Raw genomic sequence first — 25266 nt, 5'->3', positions numbered from 1 at the left:
TGACTAAGAGTGGTGACGAAGCAGAGCTATTCTGTTCATGCCTGGGGAATCTGCTGTCACTGCCGTCCCTCAGAGGACCTCGTCATGAGCGTCATCCCTTCTCTTAAAAGTACGCCCATGACAACATGACCTGCACTTCAGATCATCTTAGAACGCTAACCAGGAGGTTCACCTCCAGGGGTTGGAAAACTTTCCCTTCCGAGGGAAAGTGTCCTCCCCAAGTGTGAGGTTGTTTCTCCCTTTTGAGGCTGAACTTTCCACATCTTAATAAATTCATTAATAAATTCATCTTCTCCGACTGCTGTTGCTGCCTTCGCCCAGACTACTCTCCCCCCTTGCTGAGTCTCTTTTCCTTCAGGGGCGGAGCACAGTCTTAGCCAAGTCTCTCTTACAAAGTGTTCACCTCTCTCGTTCGTGAGAGAGGCCACTCATAGAGACTCCTCTTTGGAGGATCGCTACTGTTGAAGATCAGCTTGCTGATCCACCGGCCCTCATGGGCATCATCCCTGCTCTCAGAAGTACGCCCGTGGCAACACCTGATCAGCACTTCATCTTCGAGGGAGAACTGCTTACATCTTAATCACTTCACAGACTCCGACTGCTGTTGCTGTCTTTTCCTAGATGACACTCCCCCCTTTGCTGAGTCTCTCTTCCTTCGGGGGCTGAGCATAGTCTTAGGCAGATCTCTCCTGAAGTGATCATCTCTCTCACTAGAGGGGCCACTCATAGAGACTCCTCTTCGGAGGATCGCTACTGCTAAGGTCAGCTTGCTGGTCCACCGGCCCTCATGGGCATCATCAGTTTCTGATCATCCTACCAGCGCAACATTGCGCTGCAGCGTAGTCCGTGGACTTCGGTCCTGGACCTTTTACGGTCGCCATCAATGGATGTTTGCCCTTCCAAAGACCTCATCCCAGTTTCTGGTCATCCTGCCAGCTGACCTGCCGACCTACCAACGCTACCTTACGCTACAGTTAGTCCTTGGACTTCGGTCTTGGACTCTTCTGTGGATTGTTCCTGCATCTGCGCGTCAGTGCTTTCCTATGTGCCCGCGCTCATGTGCACCAGCATTATCATGAGCACCATTGCTTCCGCGCGCGCTAGCACCAACAGTCTTCCGCGCGCGCGCCCCAATGGTCTTCCGCTCTTGCGCGCCAATGCACCCGCCCTTGCGCAACCAGTCACACGCTTCGGCGCATTCTAGGGAGACTGCACAAAACTACAAACTGCCTTACTGTGTGCCAGCGTTCACCTGCGCTTTCATATCCAGCACCCTCCTGCTCACTTGCGCTCGCCAATGCACAACTCTTCATAAAGAGCCAGCGTTTGCCTGTTCACCAGCACTCTTCCGCGCTTTCTTGCACCCTCCTGCGCAGTTGCGGTCTCAGTTCCAATGCACCAGCTCTTGTCAAATAGCCAGAGCTCGCAGATCCAATGTGCCAGCTCTTGCCAAAGAGCCAGGGCACTAGCACTTGCCTGCTCTCCAGTGCTCTTCTGCGCATTCACCGGAAACTGTGTCAGCAGAAACTGAGCACCAGCATCATCTTGTGTGCCATTGCTCCAGTACTCTCCTGCACACTCGCGCAATAGGCAGAAAAAAGGAATAAAACTTTTTGCACCATTCCTCTCCCCGCAAACGCTTCACTGAAGGATTCAAGATCACGAAGATTCCATCTTCCAAGGGGAATCCTTGGTCCCTGTCTTTTCTGAAGTTTTTTTTTCCTTGACAGATCACCGTCAGCAAGCAAAAAAGCATTAACAGACTGATCTCTAGATCACTGTTTGCTGATGGCTAGTTCACAGTTTGCTGATGGCTAGTTCACAGTTTGCTGATCGCTAGGTCGTCGATCACCAGATCGCCAATTGCTAGCTCAACTCTGATCTTTGACCTCTAGTCCCTCCAATGACTAACGATCTCCGATTGCTAGCGTTCCAATCACCAATTGCTAGTCAATAACCAGTCATCAGCTTGCTGATCACTAGATCACCGATGGGCAGCTCATCTTTCTTCGATCATTGAACTCAGCTCGCTGATCTCTGACCAGCCCATCATCAGCTTGCTGATCTTTGACCAACCAGGAGGGACCATAGTCAGCTTGCTGATCTCTAGCTCACCGGTCTGCGATCGATCGCTGATCATCAATGGCTTACCATCACCTAGTGACTATCATTAACCCATTCTGCTGTCTCTCACGGCACTCAAAGTAGATTACCAACTCATTTATTGCCAACCTACCTTGGCTGACTGACCAGACAGCCTTCATCTGCCTGTCAGTTACCATCCTCGGCTCACAGACCGCCGATTCACCGATCATCGGCAATTCGCCAGCAGTTTGTGACTCGGACTTACTGGTCAACCTCTGCCTGTAGTTCCCTAGATCAAAAGGTATACAACATACTTCTTGCTACTGGTCGTTTTCCCATCATACTAAAGTGATCGGTAAACGATCGACAACCCTCATCAATGGCTTTTCGACAGGGGACTACTTGCGAGCACTCTCCAACTGCACAGTAACCACGATACCCAACCGTTAACATTCGCCAGATTGATTCTATTCTAAGGAATGGCATCAATCCCATCAGGACACATGGTAGGGTTAAACACTGCCTTCCTTTTGTTAGTTAAAGGAATTCTCTCAGGGAAGAATCCTTACACAGGGTATCGCGTCTGATCCTTTACGCCACGAGTCAAGACCCCAGCGTCAACAATTTCCCATGCAAAAGGATCCGCAAGGAGCTGTCCCTTTGGGTCGATGTCCACACAACGTTGGAGTTCGAACAAGGGCTAAGACCTCAGGTCTTCATTTCCACACTTGACCTAAAGGTCACATACTTCCAGGCCCAAACCATCCATCTATGAAGGTTGGAAGATTCAGTCTAGACAAACAAGAAACACCAGTTCAGGGCTCTGCGCTTCGGTCTTTCTACTACAGTACACCCATCCTGGTCTCATAGGATCGTCTTCTGTCTCCTCCGTTTTGGGACGACTGACTAACCTTAGCAGACTCAGTGGCAACCTTGCATTAGCACTGGAACTTCTGAAGTCTTTTTACCAAGATCCAGTGATCAAAGTAAACCTGTGGAAGTCTTCCCTACTTCCCTCTCAGAAGACTGGTGTATCTGGAAATGATTCTAGACACCAATCTCCAAAACTTTCTCAAAACGAGAAGAACTCCCATCCTAGAGTGACTTGAGTCTGATTGGAATCAGGCCCTCGATCCCCCAGACATTCTGACCCCCATGTGATCAGAAGTTTGGACGAACCTCAAGGGATGGGTGTCAGTCGAGAATCTACAGAGTGGTATAACCTTCTCATCCTTCCCCACCCCTCGGACTTGATGCTGTGCCTAGAACACATCAAAAGAAGAGAGGAGGGACCATAGTGCTGTACCACATGACAGCTCTCTGGATAGAGTCCGAAAGTACCTTCACTTAAATCTCTTGAGAGATGAAGGCCAACTTTCCAGTCCTTCAGCAGCCTCATCGGTTCCTAACAGACCACTCAGTGATGTGATGGGCGACAATACCACACGCCACATAGAGGCTCACATCGGCAGGCAAGAAGGAACTTGCTCGTAGCCTCTTCCCATCTAACAGTATAAACACTAAGATGGGCCAAAGTCTGTTCGGCGCCACTATCAGCCCGCTTCATTCTAGACTAGAGGAATGTGCTCGCCGACAATCTGTGCACAGCATCTCAGATAAGGTATACCGAATGATCTTTGGATCACCTTGTAACTGACAAAGTCCCGACTTTACGGGGTCTTCCAACTAGGGATCTGTTCGCAACGCTCCTGAACCTCAGGCTGCCGTTGCTCCTCAGCCCTAGACCCCAAGGCTCTCTCGCAAAAAACAGGCCAACAACAGTGGGTACAACGATGACATTTACGTCTCGTCTCTGTTTTGTCTGGAGAAGGGCACTCAAGAAGGCTAGAACATCGGTCAGCCTCTCAAGGACTCTCATAGCTCCGCTATGGCATTACGCAGAACGGTTTCCAAACCTTTTGCAGCTCTTGATAGAGTCTCCAAGAGAACCCTCTCCACATCACAGACAACCCACTTCGACACCTACCACAAGCTATATTGCTATGATTGTACGCCTGGAGACTACCCAGTACCACAGAGGCTTTTCGCAATAAGTTATAAAGGTTGTCTAGATATTTGAGGAATTCCTCATCATCAGTCTACCAGGCAGTATAACGTCTTGTGTGGTTGGTGTCATGTGAAAGTGTCTCTCTCCACTCGATACCTTATTCCAGCAATTGCGGAATTCTCGAGTATATGCAAGAGGAAAAGACCCCCTATTCAGTTTCAACAGGTAAAGATGATCACTCAACCTTGATCCTTCACCTTCAAACTGAAAGGAAGGGACATCCTCTCATCGCTAGACCTTTCCTAACTCATATGGACTTACAACTTGCCTTTCTCCAGTCGGAATTGAGACCTTCCTCTCAGAATATGGTTCAAATTCTCCGGTCTCTAAAGAGACCTCCTTATGTTCCACTTCACCAGGCAACAAATTTTCACCTAGTTTAAGAAGACAATGTTTCTACACACTCTGACAGCAGCCATACGAGTCAAGGAACTTCATGGTCTCTCTTTCGACATCGCTTATTAATGAGAAGGGCAATAGGCAATGTTCAGTTTCGTCCCCGAGTATGTCGCCAGACACAGTCTCCAGAGGTGACAGATCCTACACAAGTATCCACTCGGTAACAGACGATCCAGATCATCCGTTACTGTGCCCAGGGTAAGGTATGAGACTCTACCTTAAGAGAACGGCAACAGCCCACGCGGGTCTCTTCTCTTGTCATCAGCACTGGGAGAGACTAAAGGAGGATCACCAAAACATCATCTCAACATGACGACTCACGATGTCAGGGGCATTTGGTCCTTCTTAGCAGATTACTCTGTGATGCAGGTTTTACAAGAAAGGATGTGAATGCTCCAGGTGACTTTCACAACCTTTCTCCTGCAAGACATGACCCACAGGAACTCGATACGATCTCTATTGGTCCGCTGGTGGCTGCACAACAGCTGGTTGTATACCTCAAGCTCCTTATTGGACAAGTAGCAGAAGGTTGAGGTCACTGTTACCCGGTTTTAGTCTGCATTAATGAAAAGATTTGACTGGCTCTTATTCTTTTCTTCATCCTACCCTCTCGTGGGGAAAGCAGTATCCTGGGTTCTCCGCATAAGCGGATCTCAAACCACTGCAGGTAAACCATGCTCCCTTGTGTACCTAGTATTAAGCTAATACTGTTGCCTCCCCATATCCTGGCGAGGTGGTATTTGGAAAGTCTTGGTTACATCAATTTTTTCCTACAATAGACTCAAAATAACTCTACCTAGACAGTCACACTTCTGCATGTCTCAACACACAGCTTGCATAGGCCGCGGACCTTATATAGCAAGGTTTTAGCGAGGGCAGGGACTCCTTATTTTTTAGTACTAATATACTCAGATAAGGAGCCCCCGGGTAAAGCCAAAAGCCAGATTGGCAGGGACGTCCACGCTTCCTAATGGGTGAGTCACCCCTAATAAATAGCATGGTTTGTATTCCAGTTACGGAACAAATGACAAATTTGTAGATAATTTGTATTTTTCCTGACTATACAAACCTTAGCTATTTATACAAACTTGCCCGCCAGCCCTATCCCCCTTGAAGTCCTACCTCCAAGCAAAGTGAGCTAAATCACAGGTGTGCAAGCTATCCCCCGCTAACTAGCGGTGTGGGTAGTTATCCCTTGCCAAATTTTAATGGCTCGTCATTTCAGCTCCGCCAAAAGTATAACCCCTAATAAATAGCTAAGGTTTGCATAGTTGGGAAAAATACAAATTATCTACGAATTTGTCATATTTCCTTATATTGTACAGTACCTGTATCAGCAAACATAGAGAGGTAGCGCACCTGATCAGAAGAAACTGCTGAACCACTCACAGTAGCAAGAAATAATGATTTGGAAGGATAGTTGTGACTTTGCTCTCTCTTCTTCCTCCTTCACCAACTCCTCCAACTTCCTTTTTTTATCAGACACTTTTCAGATCGAAGAAGCTGTAGCATTCATGTAGGCCACTCACATGATGTTCTTTGTGACTTCTAGCAGTCGCTCTCCTCCTTCGGAAGGGAGGGACATATCACACCCGCTGATTGTTATTTTCAGGTTTGGTCAGGTGGATCAGTAGGTCAGGTGAGGGTGGCATTGCTCCTACCTTCATCATTCTTGTCATGACATAGGAGGAATGTCCTGGCCTTAGGATGCTGCCTTCCCTGTGAAAGATGGTGTATTGGCTATTATCCTAAGACTGGTATCTTGGCAGTTGGCTTAATGGTTGCTGCCCTTGAAGTTATGATTCTCCTTAGGGAGGGAGTGATGAAGCTCACCTGGTGACCGTTTCCCTGTACTCGATCAGCCAGACTGTGAGCCCTGTATTGCATATACTTCTCATATACCAATAGCAGGTAACTGCCCCTTCAGAGATTGAGTACTCGCTCTGTCCAGATAGAGTGGAATGTTTGTCCACCTCCCTGGTCTTTTCTGTGGGACACTTTCAGGTGGATCCAAGTCTACTAGCACCCTGTCCTGCTAGCTCTCCGGTAGGTTCCAAGAGAGTGAGATATTCTATGATGGGCTCATAGAGAACTTTCTCTCGCAGAGCACTTTTCAGCTGATCACGGACTCCTTGTTGCACACAACTCTGACTCCTGCTAACCTAGAGGGGCATCTTAATGTTTTTTCCTCAAGACTCTTACTTTTCTGCTTTGTCTATATACGTAAAAAGAAGAGGCTCCTCAGTATTGTGTTGATCCCTCCTTCCCTGGGGACTGGTCCATGCTCAGAAGCTTTGAGTAGTCTTGCCTATCCTGGGACTTAGGTCCCAGTGTGGGATGGAACATGGCCAGGCACTGTAAATACAGTCCTTCTAACCTGAGGAGAGCATCATAGGAGTATTTTCCATAAGTCTTTATCTTCTCTACATTAGCAAGATAGGAGAGTTTAAGGCTCTTCTTCATGTCAAACTTTTAAGGGAGGAAAGCTCTGTCACCGTGATCTCTCAGAATGTGTAACGAAGATCTAGTAACAATCAGTCTTGAACACTAAATTGGGACTTAATCGATCTTGCTACTCAGTGTAAGTTGACACGGAGATGCCGGGTGTCATGTGAGAGCCCTGCAGTGCTACTTCAAGAGGACTTGAATTGCATCCTTCCCACTAGCCCCAACATGAACAAGTTAGGAATTGTCCAGATACTTTTCCTTTTTGCTTGCAGCTGTGACTTTGGTCATTGTGCCCCTCTTTTATCTCAAGGAAGAACTCAATCCTAGCCCTATCAATAACCGTCCGGTTTATGTGGAGGTTTGGTCTGAAGGCGTTGGACTAACTTCACATCAGTGTACCTCGGGACATTACCCAGATGCCTTTGGACCTCTTTTCTTGGTTTTTGAGGTGGCAGCTCAGTCTAAGGCAACAAGTTTGGCATGCAGTACTGTATGTCTCGAGGAGAGGCAAAAGGACTAGAAGCACCATCTCTTTCGGGCTTCAGGAAACCATAATTAGTGCTGGACCTGATGACAAACAACATGGGATAACTGACATAGGCACACGCTTTTGAAGTCAAATTAGTTGGTGTAACGTTAGCCTTTTGGAAGAAACTGTCCGTGGGTCAGGTCTTGAAGGCAAGTGTTTGGAAACATTAAACGACCTTCATGGTCCACATTTACGGGAACGTAGCCATAAGTCACTCAACTGTTTATCCTCATGACCTCTGGTAGCTGCTCAGCAGGTGAGTAGAGTACTTAGCTCCCTCACAGGACAAGAAGCATGTCATCTGAGATAATGGTTGCAATCATCAATGTGGGTGAGATTAAGAATGTCTGGCTCTCTTTCTCTTCTCCTTCCCCTTCTTTTGGGATGCAGATGTTGGATTTCTTATGTCGCTGGAACAGACTGTTGCAGGTTAGATACCATACCGAGCAGCTATTCTCTTGATTTTAAGATAGAAATGCTTTTTTTCCATCCTCCTGATGAGGGCGAGGGTGATTAGTAATGTAAATCTATCAATTTACTTAGTTTGGCTTTACAGACACATACCCTTTGAAGGTATAGTTCTTTTGTGACAGCTTGTCTATTACAGTAACTTAGACCTATCCCTTGATATTCAAGTGATAAAAAGTGAATTAGAATTAACACCTTAAAAGGACCTAGTTTGTTCTGTCACTAATACAAACCCTTTCACTCTTTATTAGGGAATATACTTTCGGCACAGTTGGAAGACTAACTATAAAACTTTTAGCGAGGTATAACTACCCCACCACCAGTTAGTGGGAGGATGGTGGGTAGTACTGACTACTCTGCTCACGCACACCTGTGTTCTCTCATCACTTTTGTTTTTGGCTTGGTAGAGAGCGGATGTTGTTTCTCTCAACCGCTTAACACTGACTGGCCATTAAGTAATCTTTTTTATTTTTTCTTTATCTTTTCTTTTCAGGTGTGAGTGTGTTTTTAGGCTGACATGAGGACTTGTCCCAGACCTGAGGGGACACCTTCATGTCTTCAGTCAAGACCGACCTTCCTGTCTTCAGTCGAGACTGACCTTCATGTCTTCAGTCGAGATTGACCTACACTCCCAGTTCCTGGCCTGCAGAGGATGCCCTTCCACCCAGGAAGATACCTGCGCTGAATGTCGAGAGTGGTCCTCCTCCCAGTGGGAGAGATTTGTTGGTAGGCGAAAGAAGTCAAAGAGGGATTCCTCTCCTTTGGGGTCATCCTTAAAGGTGAAGAAACCTCGACTTCCTTCTTCCGCTTCTTGATCTCTGCCCAAAGCTCCTGCTCGATCGGCCTCACTGGGGGAACGATCGAGTAGGAGTGACCCTTTAACTCCCGGACAACCCTTAGGACTGGAGGAATCCGCCGCTTCCCCTAAAGAAGTGGCACTGGTGGGACTGCCCTTTGCCTCAGGGGAATTGTTCTCCATAGATGATGTACTCCTGCTGTGGCTTTCCCGAGAGGGACAGAGAAAGCATACACCAGTTTCCTCAGAGGTTTATCTTGGTTCCTTCCCTTAGAGATTCTGAAGGTCTTGCACCAGCGAAGTCTCTAGTTCCCTGATCTGTGGTACTCTCTTCACCTTCACCATCACTGTCTTCTTGGAGAAGGTGACTTGTGGCTGACCTACTCAGCGTACTGATGACGGTGCACTCCCTTGTTCTGAGTTATCTCAGCTGGTGGAGGGGGTGCAAAGTCCAAAGCTTGCAACTGTTCCTCTCAAAGGACATCTTTTCCGTTAGTGGATTCAGTCTTCCCCAGAGGAGTCTTTGCAACGCGGGGTGACGAGAAGGCTATTGGACTCATGCATGTCTTTCTCTAGCTCCTTGGAGTGTGGTTCGTTGGAATGAGACGACAAGGTAGGTCGCAGGCTGGGTGTACTGTAGCTGCGATACCTTGCCTGCAAGTTCGTCATATCCAGTGAGCTTCATCCTTCACTCTTTCGACCAGCTCATCTCGTCCATCCACTTCGGCTCACCCAGTTCCGGCTTCAGAATCTCACTGGAGCATGCGCCACATTCTCGCAGTAGTCTTGGCTAGCGATGCATCATTGCCGACAACGCATGAGCTGACAATTTGTGACCAAAGAATTCCTGCTGACAACGGACAACGTTCGCCATCGCACAAGCATGGACTTGCGGATTTATCGACAACTAAACAGCACAGCCTTCCAGCTCATGACCAGGTTCCAGCGCAAGACTGCATTCCAGCACGTGACTACTCGTCAAATCGGCACCACTCTTCAACTCGCAACCGCATAACATCACGCAATTCCTCAACAGCACGCAGCGATGCAGCAAAGAATAAGTCTCCTCATAAAGGAGGAAGGTTTCCTATCTCGTCTATCCCAAAATGTTCTAGATGAAAGTCAAAGTGGCTTCTCGGTGAGCTGGCAGGGAGCAAGGGTTGCCCTGCTACTCACCAGTAACTGCTGACACCTCATTATAAGTTTTAACAGCCAAGTTTTCAGCTACTCTGCAATTATACCCCTATTAGAGTATTCGGGTTTCTACAGCTAGGAAAAATACAAATTACGGTACTGTACTTTTGAAATTTGTGATTTTAAAGGACTCGTGTTTGTATAACTAGAAAAAATACGAATTTCTTTTAAATCTGTTTTGAAATCCATTTGTAAGTTGTGTCAAAATTATTAGCATTTTTTTTATTTGATTTTTATGTCAACGTTTGAATAACAGTTTGGAACCTTAGATATTTAAAAATGTGACTTTTAAAGCCAATTTCTTCCTTCTTTTGGAGCTGGGTATGTTTCATGGTACTGTACTTTTATGCTGTTTTAGATCATGATAAAGGTATGTTTTTCCTTTCTTCTTCTAGATTATTGTCTACCAATCCTGGAAGCGAGTTTCTCCTCCCTTGGTACATATCTCAGCAGTGCAAATATCACTCTCATGAGGGAGTTTAAAATTTTTATTGGACTTTTACCCTATTATCAGACTACTCGAAAAGAGAAGTACCATAATCTTGCCTTAAAGGTAAGGTATTGAAATTTCACCTGTTGAAAATTACTTTATCTATTTTTTGTTGGTGTTGATATTCTGTAACTCTCACTATTCAATATTTGCCAAAAATATGGAATCTAGAGCTTGCCTTTCTCATATAATGTTTTTAATGATAAACATTTTTTGTATCATGGTCAAAAATTAAAATTAATGATTTTTTTTTCACCAGATAAAGAAGTGTGTTAAAAGGATAAATGAAGTAAAGATTTATCACTATCTAACAATGCTTAGCGAAATGGTTCCATCTGGTATAAAACATGGGTAAGTGGAATTGATAATTCTATTATGAAATAGGGTTCAGTTCCTATGTGTATATAGACATTTCATCCTTGAAAATAAGTTTGTTCCAACACAGAGTACTTACCTAGAACTACTTTCTCAGGAGTTACTGGTAACTCTTCCCAACCGACCAGAATTTTGTGTAGTTTACCCTATTCCCATTTTCTATGGGTGACCTCAGGCGGAGTGATACGCGCCCTGAGGCGACCCGGGGTCAGAGAGCATGCTAGATTAGGTCGTGCTCCTCAGTAAGTTTCTGGTCGCGACGTGATTCACATCCCGCCGCGCTCTCTCTTACCCAGTGCGACCCTTTGTGTTTACCACGTGGTTCCTGTGCCCGTTCAGGATGCCTGAAAACTTTAAATCAATCAATCAATCCTGTGCCCGTATCCTTACCCCTTTCCCTTGTGTCCTTGTGTCTCTTGGTGTTAGTGTGTTTATTATGGAGCATCCACGCCGTTGCCCTGGGCCTGTGGCCGGTAAGTCTTGTGGGGCTTTCCTTTCGAAGCCCGAGGTTGATCCACACTCGCGTTGTTCGTCATGTAGGGGGCAAAGTATGCTCCCCTACCGCCACGTGTTCGGAGTGCGAGTCTTGGAGCGAGATTCAGTGGGTCCGTTATGGGACTAAGAAGAAGAAGTCGGCCAAGAAATCGCCCAAGAAAGCTACCGCATCCCCTGCTTTGGTGTCCCCGGATGCCTCGTCGGAACGTGGTTCCCTTTCATCTTCCCCTACCCAGGGTAGGGGTCGAGGTAAGTCCGTTGCGGGGAAGCGGCCCATTGTCCTTCCCCAAGAGTTTGAATTACCTGTGGGGGAAGTTTCTGAGGTGTTACAGGCATGTGTGGGGCCTGAGGGAAGTGCGGTAGAGTGTGTGGGAGACGAGGTCCTGGTGCCCGCAGGCCCCGTATCTACCGAAGACCCGATGTGGGGGAAGTCAGGTACTTCCTCGTCTCCCCCATCTTGGGTGTGTGTTTCAGGTACTTCGTCAGCCGGGGGAGATGCCGAGAAAGGCCATTCGTCTAATTCGGACCCCGTCGTTTGGGATATTCCTAGAACACCCTGCAGGTCACCCTTCAGACTAGAAGAGGAGTTTGACCATTGGATCGGCCGCAAGAACGTTCCTTGGACCCCCCAAGCGCCCGCAGCGACTCTTCCGCCCGTCTTCATGTAGCCTGCGGAAACAGAGGTTCGACATGGAGTAACCCCCGCGGAGTTGGACGCCTCAGGGGATTCGGCTGATTCCCTTTCCTCCTCCTCGTCTTGCTCGTCCGTGGATTCATCTTCAGAGGACGATTCCAGGTCCGCGAGGAGGAAGCGCGAGAGGTCCAGGAAGAAGAAGAAGTCCCGCTCCCGTTCAAAGAAGAAGGAGTCCAGACCTTCTAAGAAGAAAGCGAAGAGGAGTAAGTCCAAAGATTGGGTGAGGATCACGGTGCCCCGGAGCGAGCTGTTTAAGGTCACCACAGCCGCGGCCGCTTCTGGGTGGCTCCCTAGAGCCTCGTCCTCACCTTCCCTCCCCTCCTGCTCCTCCTACGGACAAGAACCTCACCAAGGGAGGCCTTTTCTAGCTCCCCGTGAGCCGCCGAAGTTGTCGAAGGCCTCTGCGCCCCCTACTCTGCGGAGGGAGGCGCTCCGTCAAGTGGAAGGCGTTACGCCAGCAGCGGGCTCCTTGGCTGACTTCATTAAGCTCCAAGGGCGCCCTTCGGCCGAGTAATTCCCACAGGTACGACGATGCCCGCAGGGCAAGGTAATCCCATGACTGATACCTTCGCCTCTGTGGGTCCGAGCGTGACACGGGCAGTCCCATCCAACGTTGCTCTCCCTACCGTCACCAATGATACTCGTGAGGAGGGACGGGTGACGGAGGCCCTGGTGGAAGGAGGGGAGTGCTCGTCCGATGACATCTCCTCCTACCGCAAAGTGTTGGCCCTCATACGACGGCACCATAGGCTGGATGAACCAATGCCCACCACCGAACAAGCCTGGCTCTCCGGACTTAGCAGGTTGGTGGGGAATCCGGTTCAACAAAGGCCCTCCTTAGCTCTACCCTTAGCTCCTGACGTAAGGCTGGGTATGGAGCATATTGATAAGTTCCTGAGCGGCCTAGCAGACGCCCCTAGGAGTCAAAGCGCCTCGAAGCTGCTGCCGGGACTGAAGGCACAGAAGAGGTTTTACATACCGGAGGACCCCGCGCGACGGAGAGAGCCATTACCTCTTTGAACCAGGGTGCCGCTGAAGACAGAGCGTCCACGGCCCCTGTGTGTTTTTCCCCGTCGGAGACCTCCATGATGGAGGACATGGCCCAGGACCTAGTCTACGTGTCCTCCTGGTTGGACTGGTGGGCCTGCATGTTAGTTGGTTTTCAGGCCTCTCATGATTTGTCCCTGCCTGAAAATCAAACCCTACTGAGAGAGCTAATTAGCTCTGGGGACAAGGCACTAAAATTTTTGTCATATCAATCTCTCTCCCAGGCTACCAATTGGGTCCTGAGGAAGAGAGACACTATTCTGAGCAAACTTGTGTGAAAACTCCCGGACCGAGAAGCAAGGAAATTGAGAAACTCCTCAATCTGGGATGAGGCTATCTTCCCACTTAAGTTGGTAGATGAGACGATGGAACGGGTGAGGAAGATGAAGGACATGGGAGACCATAGACCTCCCCCTATGAGGCGCCCACCTCCCAGGAGGCCCTCCGTGGACGGCCCTCACACTTTCCGTTCCTCTCCTGCTCAACCTAGAGGAGAGCCACTTGCGGCTCCCTGGCAGCAGTCAACTCATCCCCCCTGTAGAGGTGCCACGGCACCCCAGTCTAACTTTAGACCGTCCTACGGGAACGCAAGAAGAGGTCGGTCCGGCCGCTCCTCCAGAAGGAGATAGGAGGCGAGGCCCCCTACCCCAACTGGAGCCTCAGGTGGGGGGATGCCTCAGACACTCTTGGCAAGCATGGCGGGATTACGGTGCGGATCCCTGGACGGTGACAATCCTGAGGGAAGGTTACAGACTACCCTTCTTAGCGGAACCTCCCCCGCTTATTCCAGCTCTTCAAGCGGAGTGGCTGATTCCCAAGGACCCCTTGAAACGGGCTGCTCTACAGGAACAAGTGTCTTCCATGATCTCCAAGGGAGCGTTGGAACTAGTTGAAGAGCCCGGCCCGGGGTTCTACAGCAGGCTCTTCCTAGTGGAAAAGGCAACAGGGGGATGGAGACCAGTAATAGACCTGTCGGCCCTCAACAAGTTTGTGGCAAAAACCGAGTTCAAGATGGACACTGCCAAGACAGTGTTGGCCCACTTGAGGGAAGGGGACTTCATGATATCCCTGGACCTCAAGGATGCCTACTTCCAAATCCCTGTCCATCCCTCCAGCAGGAAGTTCCTCAGGATAAAGTGGGATTCCCGAGTGCTACAATTCAAGACCCTTTGCTTCGGGCTGTCGACGGCTCCTCAAGTGTTTACAAGAGTCTTCACGACAGTCTCTGTATGGGCTCACGAGCAGGGCATCCGTCTGATCCAATACCTGGACGATTGGTTGCTTCTTTCAGCCTCAAAGGAAGAATTGAAGGAACAAGGAGGGAAGTTACTTTGTCTCTGCGAGCAGTTGGGTATCACGGTCAATGTAGCGAAGTCCCAACTGATCCCATCCACCAGGATGACCTACTTGGGGATGGTCTTGGACACCCAGCTAGTGAGAGCATTCCCTTCGTTGGAGAACCTAGAGCGTGTTCTGCAACCCTTTCTGTTGGACCTTCCCAGGAGGGCCAAGGATTGGCAGAGGTTGTTGGGCCACCTAGTGTCCTTGGAAAAGTTAGTGCCACAAGGGAGACTCAAACTTCGAGCAGTGCAGTGGAACCTGAAAGAACATTGGTCCCAGGGGAGAAACGCCCACAAATTGGTTCCGGTCTCCCCAGAAGCGAAGGTAGCCTTGCAGTGGTGGCACGACAGGAGGAACACCGAACTGGGGATGCCCTTCGCACCCGACCCTCCGGAAGTCCTATTGTTTACGGATGCGTCGAAGGAAGGTTGGGGCGCTCACCTACTCGACCAATCGACAAAGGGAAAATGGTCGAGCGAAGAAGCAAAGCACCACATAAACGTGCTAGAGATGATGGCTGTGCTGAGGGCGAGTCGAGAATTCGTTCATCTCCTCCGGGAGAACACGGTAGCGTTGATGTGCGACAACGCCACAGTAGTAGCCTACGTAAAGAAGAAAGGGGGTCTAAAGTCGAAAGAGCTATGTTCGTTATCGACGGAACTTCTGGAATGGGCAGCAGAAGAAGGGATCGAGTTCACAGCAAGGTTCATCCCGGGAAAGAGGAACGTCCTGGCGGACGGCCTCAGCAGAATAGGCCAAGTAATAGGGTCAGAGTGGACTCTACATCCAAGCACAGCTCAGTCAGTCATACTGAAGTGGGGTTCCCCAGTAGTAGACTTATTCGCCACACGTCTGAACGCCCAACTCCCCGTGTTCTGTTCTCCAGTTCCCGATCCGTCAGCGGCGTTCGAGGACGCCTTCCAGCACCCTTGGGACGGCCTCGATGTGTACGCTTTTCCCCCCTTCGGAATGATACGTCAAGTCCTCAACAGAGTACGGACAACAGCCAACCTTCAGATGACTTTGGTCGCGCCTTGGTGGCCGGAGAGGGAGTGGTTCGCAGACTTAAAAGAACTGGCCCTTCTTCCTCCTTGGCCTCTCCCGGACGGGCCGGACCTTCTTCGTCAACCCCACTTCCAAAGGTTTCACGAAAACCCTCGGTACCTCCGCCTTCACGCGTGGAGGTTATCGAGCGGCTTCTGAAGAAGGATGGATTCTCATCGAGGACCGCGACGAGGATGTCAGGTTACTTAAGGCGGTCCTCTATCGCTGTCTACCAAGCGAAATGGGCAGTCTTCTCGAAATGGTGCGCTTCCCGTAATATCAAGCCCTCGGGGGCCTCGATCCACGACGTGGCGGACTTCCTGGTGTTTCTCAGGGACGATTTGGGCTCGTCCATTCCGGCAATAAAGGGAGTGAGGGCAGCGTTAGGTCAAGTCTTCCTCCTGAAGGGCATTGACTTGGGATCCTCTCGGCACATCTCGATGCTCATCAGGAGTTTTGAGCAGTCGTGCCCCCCACAGGAGGTGAGGGTACCGCAGTGGGACCTAGCCATAGTACTCAAAGTCCTGTCAGAACCTCCCTTTGAGCCCCTCAAGGACATCCTGGATAAGGATCTCACTCTCAAAACGGTCTCCCTCTTAGCCCTGGCTTCAGCGAAGAGGGTTAGTAAGTTGCACGGATTATCGTACGAAGTTTCACACTCAAAAAGGTGGCGGGAGGCCTCCTTTCGGTTCGTCCCTAACTTTGTGGCCAAAACGCAGAACCCAGCCTGTTGGGATCCTCGGTTCGAGGGCTTTTCGGTCCCAGCGATCCCTAGGTCAGACAACCCTAAAGACTTACTCTTATGCCCTGTCAGAGCAGTAAGAAAATACCTTGAAAGGACCTCCAGGCTTCGACCGGAGATCAAGAGCTTATTCGTCTCAACTGGTTAGGTGAAGAAACCAGTCTCTAAGAACTCAATCTCCTTTTTGGTTGCGACAAGTAATCAAAAGAGCTTACGAGGTTTCGGGAATCCCTCTTCCAGGTAGACCAAGGCCTCATGATATTAGGGGTCTAGGCACCTCCCTGGCGTTTGAGAAGAACATGGCCGTGGGCCAGATTTTGGAAGCGGGTACCTGGTCCAGACAGTCCACTTTCACGGAACATTACCTGAAGGACTGCTCTAGGAAATCCTGGGAGGGGTTCAACCTTGGCCCAGTCATATCAGCCCTGCAAAAGATTTAAAGGTCATGGCCCCAGGGAAACCGGGGGTGGTAAGCCATGAGACACAAGTTCATCCCTTACCTCTCCCTCTATCATCCTTTCCCTTACCCTTAATCCCCAACGTGGATGTGAATCAAGAGGCCCTGGCGGTCAGGATATACGTCTTCGACAAGAAATACGTCTCAGAAGTAATGGTTCAGAGGTAAGCCACTTAGACACTTAAGTTAGTTTTTTGGGTAGTTTCCCCAATTTTCATTCAGCCTTTAGTAAGGGTCATCGGAACCTAGTTCCCCTTCGAGGTGCCCCCTTTTTCGCCTGATCGTGCTCCTAAAACCGTCAGACCCTAGTCCCTGCAGGACACTCCCTCCTCCTAAAGTTTAAGTCTCCTAAGAAAGTAGTTCTAGGTAAGTACTCTGTGTTGGAACAAATCACAAATTTTAAGTAATTTGTATTTTTCCTAACATACTTATCTAGAACTACTTTCAGGTTATGGCCCGCCCATCCTTCCCCGAGGGTCCTGCAGGGTTGAGGAGAACCCTTTTGGCTACAAAACTTACTGAGGAGGACGACCTAATCTAGCACGCTCTCTGACCCCGGGTCGCCTCAGGGCGCGTATCACTCCGCCTGAGGTCAACCATAGAAAATGGGAATAGGGTAAACTACACAAAATTCTGGTCGTTTGGGAAGAGTTACCAGTAACTCCTAAGAAAGTAGTTCTAGGTAAGTATGTTAGGAAAAATACAAATTACTTAAAATTTGTGATTTATTTCTTCAGCAGTGCTGGAATGGTCATTGAATTGTTAACAAGGTGTTTGGAAGCATGAGTCACAGAATAGCCAGTTTTCTATTTATCCACGAGGGGCACACACCTTCTATGCATTCCTCTTTAGACTCCTGGATCCTTTTCTTTCGTTTATTTGTGATAAATGTTGGTTTTTATTTTATTTTTCTGAGAATTTTTGCTTGTAACTGTAAGTACACCAAAAGGTAAGCAGTTTGTGAAGTAAATTATAGTCCTTTGAGGATACATCCTATGAAACCCTGTGTGATGTGTGCCTTTGTGGAAGGAGGATTGTTAGCAGGCCTTCCCTTTGAAGTTTTGTATTCCCACTTCAAATCAGATAGACTATAACTCAGAGTATAACGTGTCTCCCTTTTTTGTAAATTGTCTGCCTAATGGGGATTTATCAGATTTGCACTATACTTTGAACCATACCTTTGTGCCCAGATCTCGAGATTACCAAACAATTCTTCTTTGCTCAAGGGGTTAACTACTGGATTGTAATTATTCAGTGGCTACTTTCCTCTTGGTAAGGGTAGAAGAGACTTTGGCTATGGTAAGCAGCTCTTCTGGAAGGACACTCCAAAATCAAACCATTGTTCTATAGTCTTGGGTAGTGCCATAGCCTCTGTACCATGTTCTTCCACTGTCAATGGGGTAGAATTCTCTTGCTTGGGGATACACTCGGGCACACTATTGTATCTTATTTCTCTTCCTCTTGTTTTTTAAAAGTATTTATAGTTTATATATGAAAGATTTATTTTAATATTACTGTTCTTAGAAATATTTTATTTTAATTTTTAGTGGTTTCTCTTGTAGTTTATTTATTTTCTTATTTCCTTTCCTCACTTGGCTATTTCCCCTGTTGGAGCCCTTGGGCTAATAGCATTCTGTTTTTCCAGCTAGGGTCATAGCTTACCAAATACTACTACTAATACTAGTGAAAATTATTCATCTGGCGGGCTCACCTAACTGTTCTCATGGGGAATCCAGGATTAGGTATGCTGCATTCAGCATATTACTGACAAGAATGAGACAAAATCTAATGTCTTGGGTAGCTACCACCGCATGCTTAAATGGTGGGAGTTTCCACTCAGAAAAAAACTGTAAATCTAACGGGATGTAGTCTCAAATATTGGTGCAAGCACTAGTCAACCCTTCTAACTGTTCTCCAGATAGTACCTGGTACTCCATGCCAAGCTGGCTCAGCACAATCTCACTGAAAAGGCAAACCTGTGCTTCTGTATCAGCAAGAGCACAATACAGGGTGCCCAGTAATGTTACTAGATCAACCGCCAAGTTTTGAGATGAATGTTCACAACTGGAAAGACGAGATGTTTTCTCAGTCATGTACTGTACTGGATTATGGGATAATCCTCTAGTACCTTAAGATCATCAGTGGCTAAGTCTCAGCATCAGGCACACAAGCTTTCACTTTCGTCTTATACCCCAGAATCACGTTAGTTGGAGAAACATAATTATGGAGCTCTATCAAAGGGATAGAATGCATTTCTGCAAGACATTTATGCACACACTGATGGGTCGCAATAAACTTCTGGCAAGTGTGACCAAATGGACCCAGATATCCAGGTTCAATAGCTTAGAGGTTGCCTGTAGCAACTCCAAAGCTAGAACAGTACCTGGCAGCTGCATAGCCTTGATGTGGTTCTTTGCTAGTCTTGTCCAGTTTGAAACCTAGTTGACTGGCATCTTTCAGAAACTGTTTAACTAAGGCCTCCCGGAGCTTGGCTCCCATGAGCTGAGAGCTGAGTGTAACACCTGACCCTTCATTCCAGCAGTTCAGAACTATCTCTAAGGAATCTATAAGAGAACCTGGATCACCTTGGACTTCCTTTTAGTGTTAGTCTATTAGGCAAATTGGAAGTTACAGATTCAGAAAGTCATGTAGTCAGTAGATGCAGGCAAGTGGGATAACTAGTTTGCTGCAGCATTGTCATCATCTGGACAGTATATTACAAGGTTAAATTCAGACAAGTCCTTCAGTATCTGTACTTGACAACTGTCCACCACCTTTATGTTGAAGATGCATCTGTGTTAGTGATTAGGTTGGATTATGAACTGGCCATAGAGGAAAGCCCTGAAGGTTTTCACTTAACATCGTAGAGCGGCGAAGTCATGTTATGTGGTGGAATAATGGGTCTCCCAGTCAAGGACGGTCATGGAGTCGTAGGCTATTACCCAACACTCCCATGGATGCCCCTAGGATTCTTGGCACAGGTAAGCACCAGCACTTGAAGGGAATAAACAGGTCCAGGGTTTAGCATCAGAGGAGTAGTCAGGGTATAACAGAAAGGTGTCTTCCATGCTTAGTTCCTTCAGATGCTCAAAGGCACAGTCCATCTCCAAAGCCAGTTTCAGTTTTATGGTACCTTGAGTTTTCCATCCTTCAGTCTTTGCAGATAACGATTTTATCTTGAGCCCGTGCTTCTGGAGAGTAGCCAAAACATGTTCTACCAGGTTAGGTGTTCCTTGAAAGAAGCCCCAAGGATCAAGATGTCATCACTGTAGATAATTACCTTGGCCTTTGGGAACTCGGGCAGGATACTCTATATTTCTCTCTGGAACACTGCAGGTTCATTCTTGAGTTCAAATGATGAATGTCTGAACTCCCTGTGTCAAAAGGCTATAGAGAAAGCCATTTAATTGTTACTGACCTCCTCTAAAGTTAACTAGTAGTATCCACAAACAAGTTTAAAATTTGTGAAATACTTGAGTCTTAGGAGTTTACCCCCCAGATGCTGAAGCCTTGACAAGGATGGGGGGCTTAGGGATTAGCAGCTGGGCTCTGATAAATGGTGGGAACTGCTTACCCACTGGACCTTTGTGCCCAATTGTTGACCCAGCTAAATTAGTCAGCACTTTCTCTCTTTGTTTTGGTTATTCCTTTAATTCTCCCATCTCTTCCTCTTGGGCATGAACTTGTTGACAACTTTGGTTTGACTGCTTCTTTGGATTTGGCGCAGGGTGTCATGGATGGCATACCATCTCAACCTGTACAAATTTAGCCACCATCACCCTCTGGCAGACTCCATTGGGTGCAGACTTAGTCTGTTAAGAGTCGGGCTCCAGTGATCCAGTTTTAAGTTGCCCATATTTGCGGGTAATGGGTGACGCCAGGCATTGGAGTCGCCGATGGGAGCGGCTAACTACCCCCACTGACCAATGTATGCCCATCTAATAGATGACTGGTCCCTGTTGAAGCCTCTTCTCGTGTTGGGCCACATGGGATAGGACTGACATCCTCCGATAAGAGGTGGATAACCCGGCTTGTTTCTTCGATACAAATAAACCCCTCTGTTGACGACCTGGAAACTGAAAAGGACCATTCTACGGATGCTCATCAAATAGGTAATTTGGGTGACATAAGGAAACTGCGAATCCTTCTTGTTACCCAAATCACAATAGATACTAATTAAAATGAGCTATATAAACATTTAAGACTTATGGAATGATATTGCAGATAAGAATGAAGCTTCATCAATAGTCATGATGAAGTATATAATGCCATAAGTAATATTATGAATGTTAAAATTAATAATTTTAATGTTAACAGTGCTTTGTGTGATAAGGTACCAATAGCCTTGGACGTATGCAGGCCTTCTGACTGGTGTGAAAAAGGTGATGTAGACAAACCCTCCCTAAGAAAGCCAAAACCACTAATTTGGCTTGTTGCAGAGCCTAAAGGGAGTACAGGGAATTATTTCAAAATTTGTAAATTTATACAGAAAAAAAGTAGGAACCAGTGCTCCAGGTGATATATCACGCTTTGGAAAAAATAATTTCCTCATCCATGCCAAATCATCTACACAGTCTGACAAATTATTTAACCTAAAAACAAGTAATGACGATATTAGATTAGATGTCAACCCCACTTAAATTTTAGTTATGGATGGGGAGTAGTTTTCAATGAAGACCTGTATGAATTTATGGAAAAGGAGATACTGGCCATGTGTCCACTAATAGTATGGAGGGTTCATAAGGTTCCTGGAACATCGATGATTATCCTATTTTCCAGGATGCTAATGTACCCTTCCATATTGTTATTGAGATAGAAAGGGTTAGAGTTCGACCTTTCAAACAGAAGCCACTACAGTGTTTCAACTGTTAAATTCGGACACCCTTCAAAAGTTTGTAGAAAAGAAAAAATGAGTAGCATTTGCTCCAAACCTTACCATGGAGAGTGTATACTTAAGGCTAGGTGTTTGAACTGCAGCTCAAATCATAAATCCACCAATAGGAGCTGCAAGCTATATAAGTTGGAAGAAGATTCCCTCAACAAATCTAGTGGAGAACACATAAGTATAGGGCATGCCAAAAGACTACTGAATTGACAACAGTTATTCAAAGGCATTGAAATATAAAGGAAATTCACCAAAGCAGTCATCAAACACACCTAGTAGTGCCAGTAGCTCTAACAAAAGAAATACAATATATAATAATAAAGTACTGCATACTAACCTCTCTCAGGCATGTCCTTCCCTGATTTGATGGAAGTTCCACTCGAAACCAAGCTGCCAAGTGCACCTGTAGTGGGGAAGGTGCAAAGACCTGGTAGCTCACCACTTATGAACCGTAAGAGAGAGAAATCTTTCTCTCACCCCCTTCCATAAGAAACACAAGAGTTATGACATCAAATAAATATGATGTTTTGTCTGTTGATGTGTCTGATCAGCCAGAAGACAGTTTGAATAATTCAGAAATTCAATTTGAGGTCCACCATCCCCCTCAACAATTAGATCAAAAGGTCAAAAATAAAAACACAAACGCAAAACCCAATCTATCAAGACTCTCTCCAATAAAATCACAGGGAAATATTGTTAGATCAAACATTGCTAATGAGAAGGTTTCATCCAAGGTGTCTTCCAAACATAAACCATAGTTTTTTCCCAACCGACCAGAGTTTTGTGTAGTTTACCCTATAGTCCCGTTTTCTATGAGGGGTAACCTCAGGTGGAGTGGAACATGCCCTGAGGCTATCCCCCAGGTCAGAGAGCATGCTTGCTCAGGTCTCGATCTCCAGTAAGTTCTCTGGTCGCGTCATGATAACATCTCGACGCTCTCTCCTTACCCAGTGCGACCCTGTGTCCCCGACCCCCCCTTTTGTGTCCTTCGCGGTCCCCACGTGGACCCATTATTATTATTATTATTATTACTATCCTAGCTACAGCCCTTTTTGGAAAAGCAAGATGCTTTAAGCCCAGGGGCTCCAATAAGGAAAAATAGCCCAGTGAGGAAATGGAATAAGGAAATAAATAGCTGAAGAGAACAAATTAACAATAAATCATCCTTCCTACCCTTATCCTCTGTGTTACGTCGGGTAGGGGTAGCTTATGTTCTCCTACAGCCACGTGTCCGGAGTGCGAGTCCTGGAACGTGGTGCAGTGGGTGCGCTTCGGCACCAAGAAGAAGAATGCGTCCAAGAGGTCTCATAGGAAGACGAGCCTCTCCTCTTACTTCTCCCGATGCCTCGTGGAATGGAGCTTCTTTATACAGCCATCTTCCCCTACCCAGAGTAGGGGACGAGGTAAGTCAGTTGTGGGGAAGTGCCCATTGCTCTTCCCCAGGAGTCGGAGTGGGTGTGGTATAGCACCAAGAAGAAGTAGGCGACGAAGAGGTCGCCTAAGAAGACTAGCGCCCCTTACCCCCTTGCTTCGCCGGGCGTCTCGTCTGACAGAGCTTCCCTACCACCCTCCCCTACCCAGAGTAGGGGACGAGGTAAGTCCGTTGTGGGGAAGAGGACCGCGGCCCTTCCCCAAGAGTCTGATCTTCAGGATAGTGGAGTTGTGGTGTCGTTCCAGACAAGTGAGGGGCTTGAGGGAGGGGCGGGAGTGTGTTGGGAGACGGAGTCCTGGTGCAAGCAGGCCACGTCTCCTCTGATGACCCCATGTGGGGGAAAAATGTCCCTAATTCTTTTGGCGTATTTTTCAGTCACTTCTGCAGTCGAGGACGTCGCCGAGAAGGAGCCTCCCAAGACGGGGCGCTGAGGAAGCTCAGCAGCGGCACCCGACGGAAGGACTCATCATGGCAGGTTCCAGTCAACAGGCGTAAGTCCGCGAAGGGTCCGGCTCCATCCGCGCAGCGGAGAGAGTCGCCCCTTCGGTCTGGCAGTCGAGTCCTGACCTCCAAAGGCCACCTAGCTCGGCACGAGCGTAGTGGACCCAGGACGGAGACCCCCGTTCCGACGGTGATGCCCGCCCTTCGATGGGAACCTCGGCAACCCTACAGCAGGCTCTGGCAGGCCGACATAAGTCCTCCAAAGGCCACCTAGCTCGGCACGAGCGTAGTGGACCAGGACGGAGGCCCCCGTTTCGACGGTGATGCCTGCCCTTCGACGGGAACCCCGGCAACCCTACAGCAGGCTCTGGCAGACCGGCATAAGTCCGCGAGGGTTCCGACTCCTTCCGTCCGGCGGAAAGTCGCCCCTTCGGTCTGGCAGCCGTGTCCCAGCCTCCAAGACTTCGACAGCCAGGTCTCGGTCGACAGGCATAAGCCCGCGAAGGTTCCGACTTCTCCCGCCCAGCGGAGAGAGTCGCCCCTTCGGACTGGCAGCCTTGTCCCGGCCTCCGGTCCTTCGTTGGCCAGCCCTGAACGGAGGAACCAACCGGCCAGCACGGAGAAGCCCGTGGCTCCATGGATATCCGCAGGAGCTCCATCCTTCCAGTGGAGGTAGCCGCTGGATCGACCCAGCAGCATGGCATCCATACCCGGTACCACGACTGCTCCATTCAGGCTTCATGGTCAACCGCTGGTATGCCAGGGTACTCACACCCCACGGATTCCCCGGGAGGGGGTAGACCCATGGCGGCTACCTCCGTCCCAGTGGCTTCATCCGTGATGGAGATAGCCGCTCCATCGTCCTGGCCAGCCCCATCCAAGCATTGGAGGTGGCCACTGACACACCCATGATGGCTCCCTCCGCCCCGGCGGCTTCATCCGTGATGGAGCCAGCCGTACCATCGTCCTGGTCAGCCCCATCCAAGCATTGGAGGTGGCCGCTGACACACCCTTGACGGCTACCTCCGTCCCGGCGGCTCAATCCGTGATGGAGCCAGCCGTGCCATCGTCCTGGCCAGCCCCATCCAAGCATTGGAGGTGGCCGCTGACTCACCCATGATGGCTACCTCTGACCCGGCGGCTCCATCCGTGATAGAGCCAGCCATGCCATCGTCCTAGTCAGCCCCATCCAAGCATTGGAGGTGGCCGCTGACACTCCCATGACGGCTACCTCCGTCCCGGCGGCTCCATTCGTGCCATCGTCCCGGCCAGCCCCGTCCAAGCATCGGAGGTGGCCGCTGACATGGCAGGGTACTTAAACCCCACGGATCTCCCCGGGAGGGGGGAGACCCATGACGGCTACCTCCGTCCCAGTGGCTTCATCCGTGATGGGGATAGCCGCTCCATCGTCCCGGCCAGCCCCATCCAAGCATTGGAGAGGGCCGCTGACACACCCATGACGGATACCTCCGTTCCGGCGGCTCCATCCGTGAGGGGGCCAGCCGTGCCATTGTCCCGGCCAGCCCCATTCAAGCATCAGAAGAGGCCGCTGACATGGCAGGGTACTTAAATCCCACGGATTTCCCTGGGAGGGGGTAGGCCCATGACGGCCCCATCCGTGACGAAGGCAGAGTGGTTTTTCCCCGTGCTGGTCGAACGGGGCTATTGCCTCTCCAGTGCCTGCCTCAGTGGCCGATGGAGAGGGAGCCCCGGACCTTTGCCCAGTGCCTCTTCGGCTCCGTCCGCCCTTCGTATGTAGAAGTTGGAACACGTAATCTTTCCCTTGCCTTGCCCCCCGTGGGGGAGCTTCGACTCCTCAGTTAACCTTCAGACCCT

General features: G+C 48.7%; 1 protein-coding gene across 1 annotated transcript in view; it reads left to right on the top strand.

Moving 5' to 3' along the window:
• The window catches only part of LOC137651486 (uncharacterized), a 132224-nt gene that overhangs the window by 32171 nt on the left and 74787 nt on the right, over positions 1-25266 (top strand). Inside the window, exons 3-4 of the mRNA XM_068384710.1 lie at positions 10383-10540; positions 10737-10828. Of these exons, the coding sequence (XP_068240811.1) occupies positions 10383-10540; positions 10737-10828 (250 nt within the window). The remainder of the gene's footprint in view (positions 1-10382; positions 10541-10736; positions 10829-25266) is intronic.

The sequence above is a fragment of the Palaemon carinicauda genome, chromosome 13 (assembly GCF_036898095.1).
Source record: "Palaemon carinicauda isolate YSFRI2023 chromosome 13, ASM3689809v2, whole genome shotgun sequence".
Taxonomy (NCBI): domain Eukaryota; kingdom Metazoa; phylum Arthropoda; class Malacostraca; order Decapoda; family Palaemonidae; genus Palaemon; species Palaemon carinicauda.
This window is presented reverse-complemented; position numbering and strand designations above follow the sequence as displayed.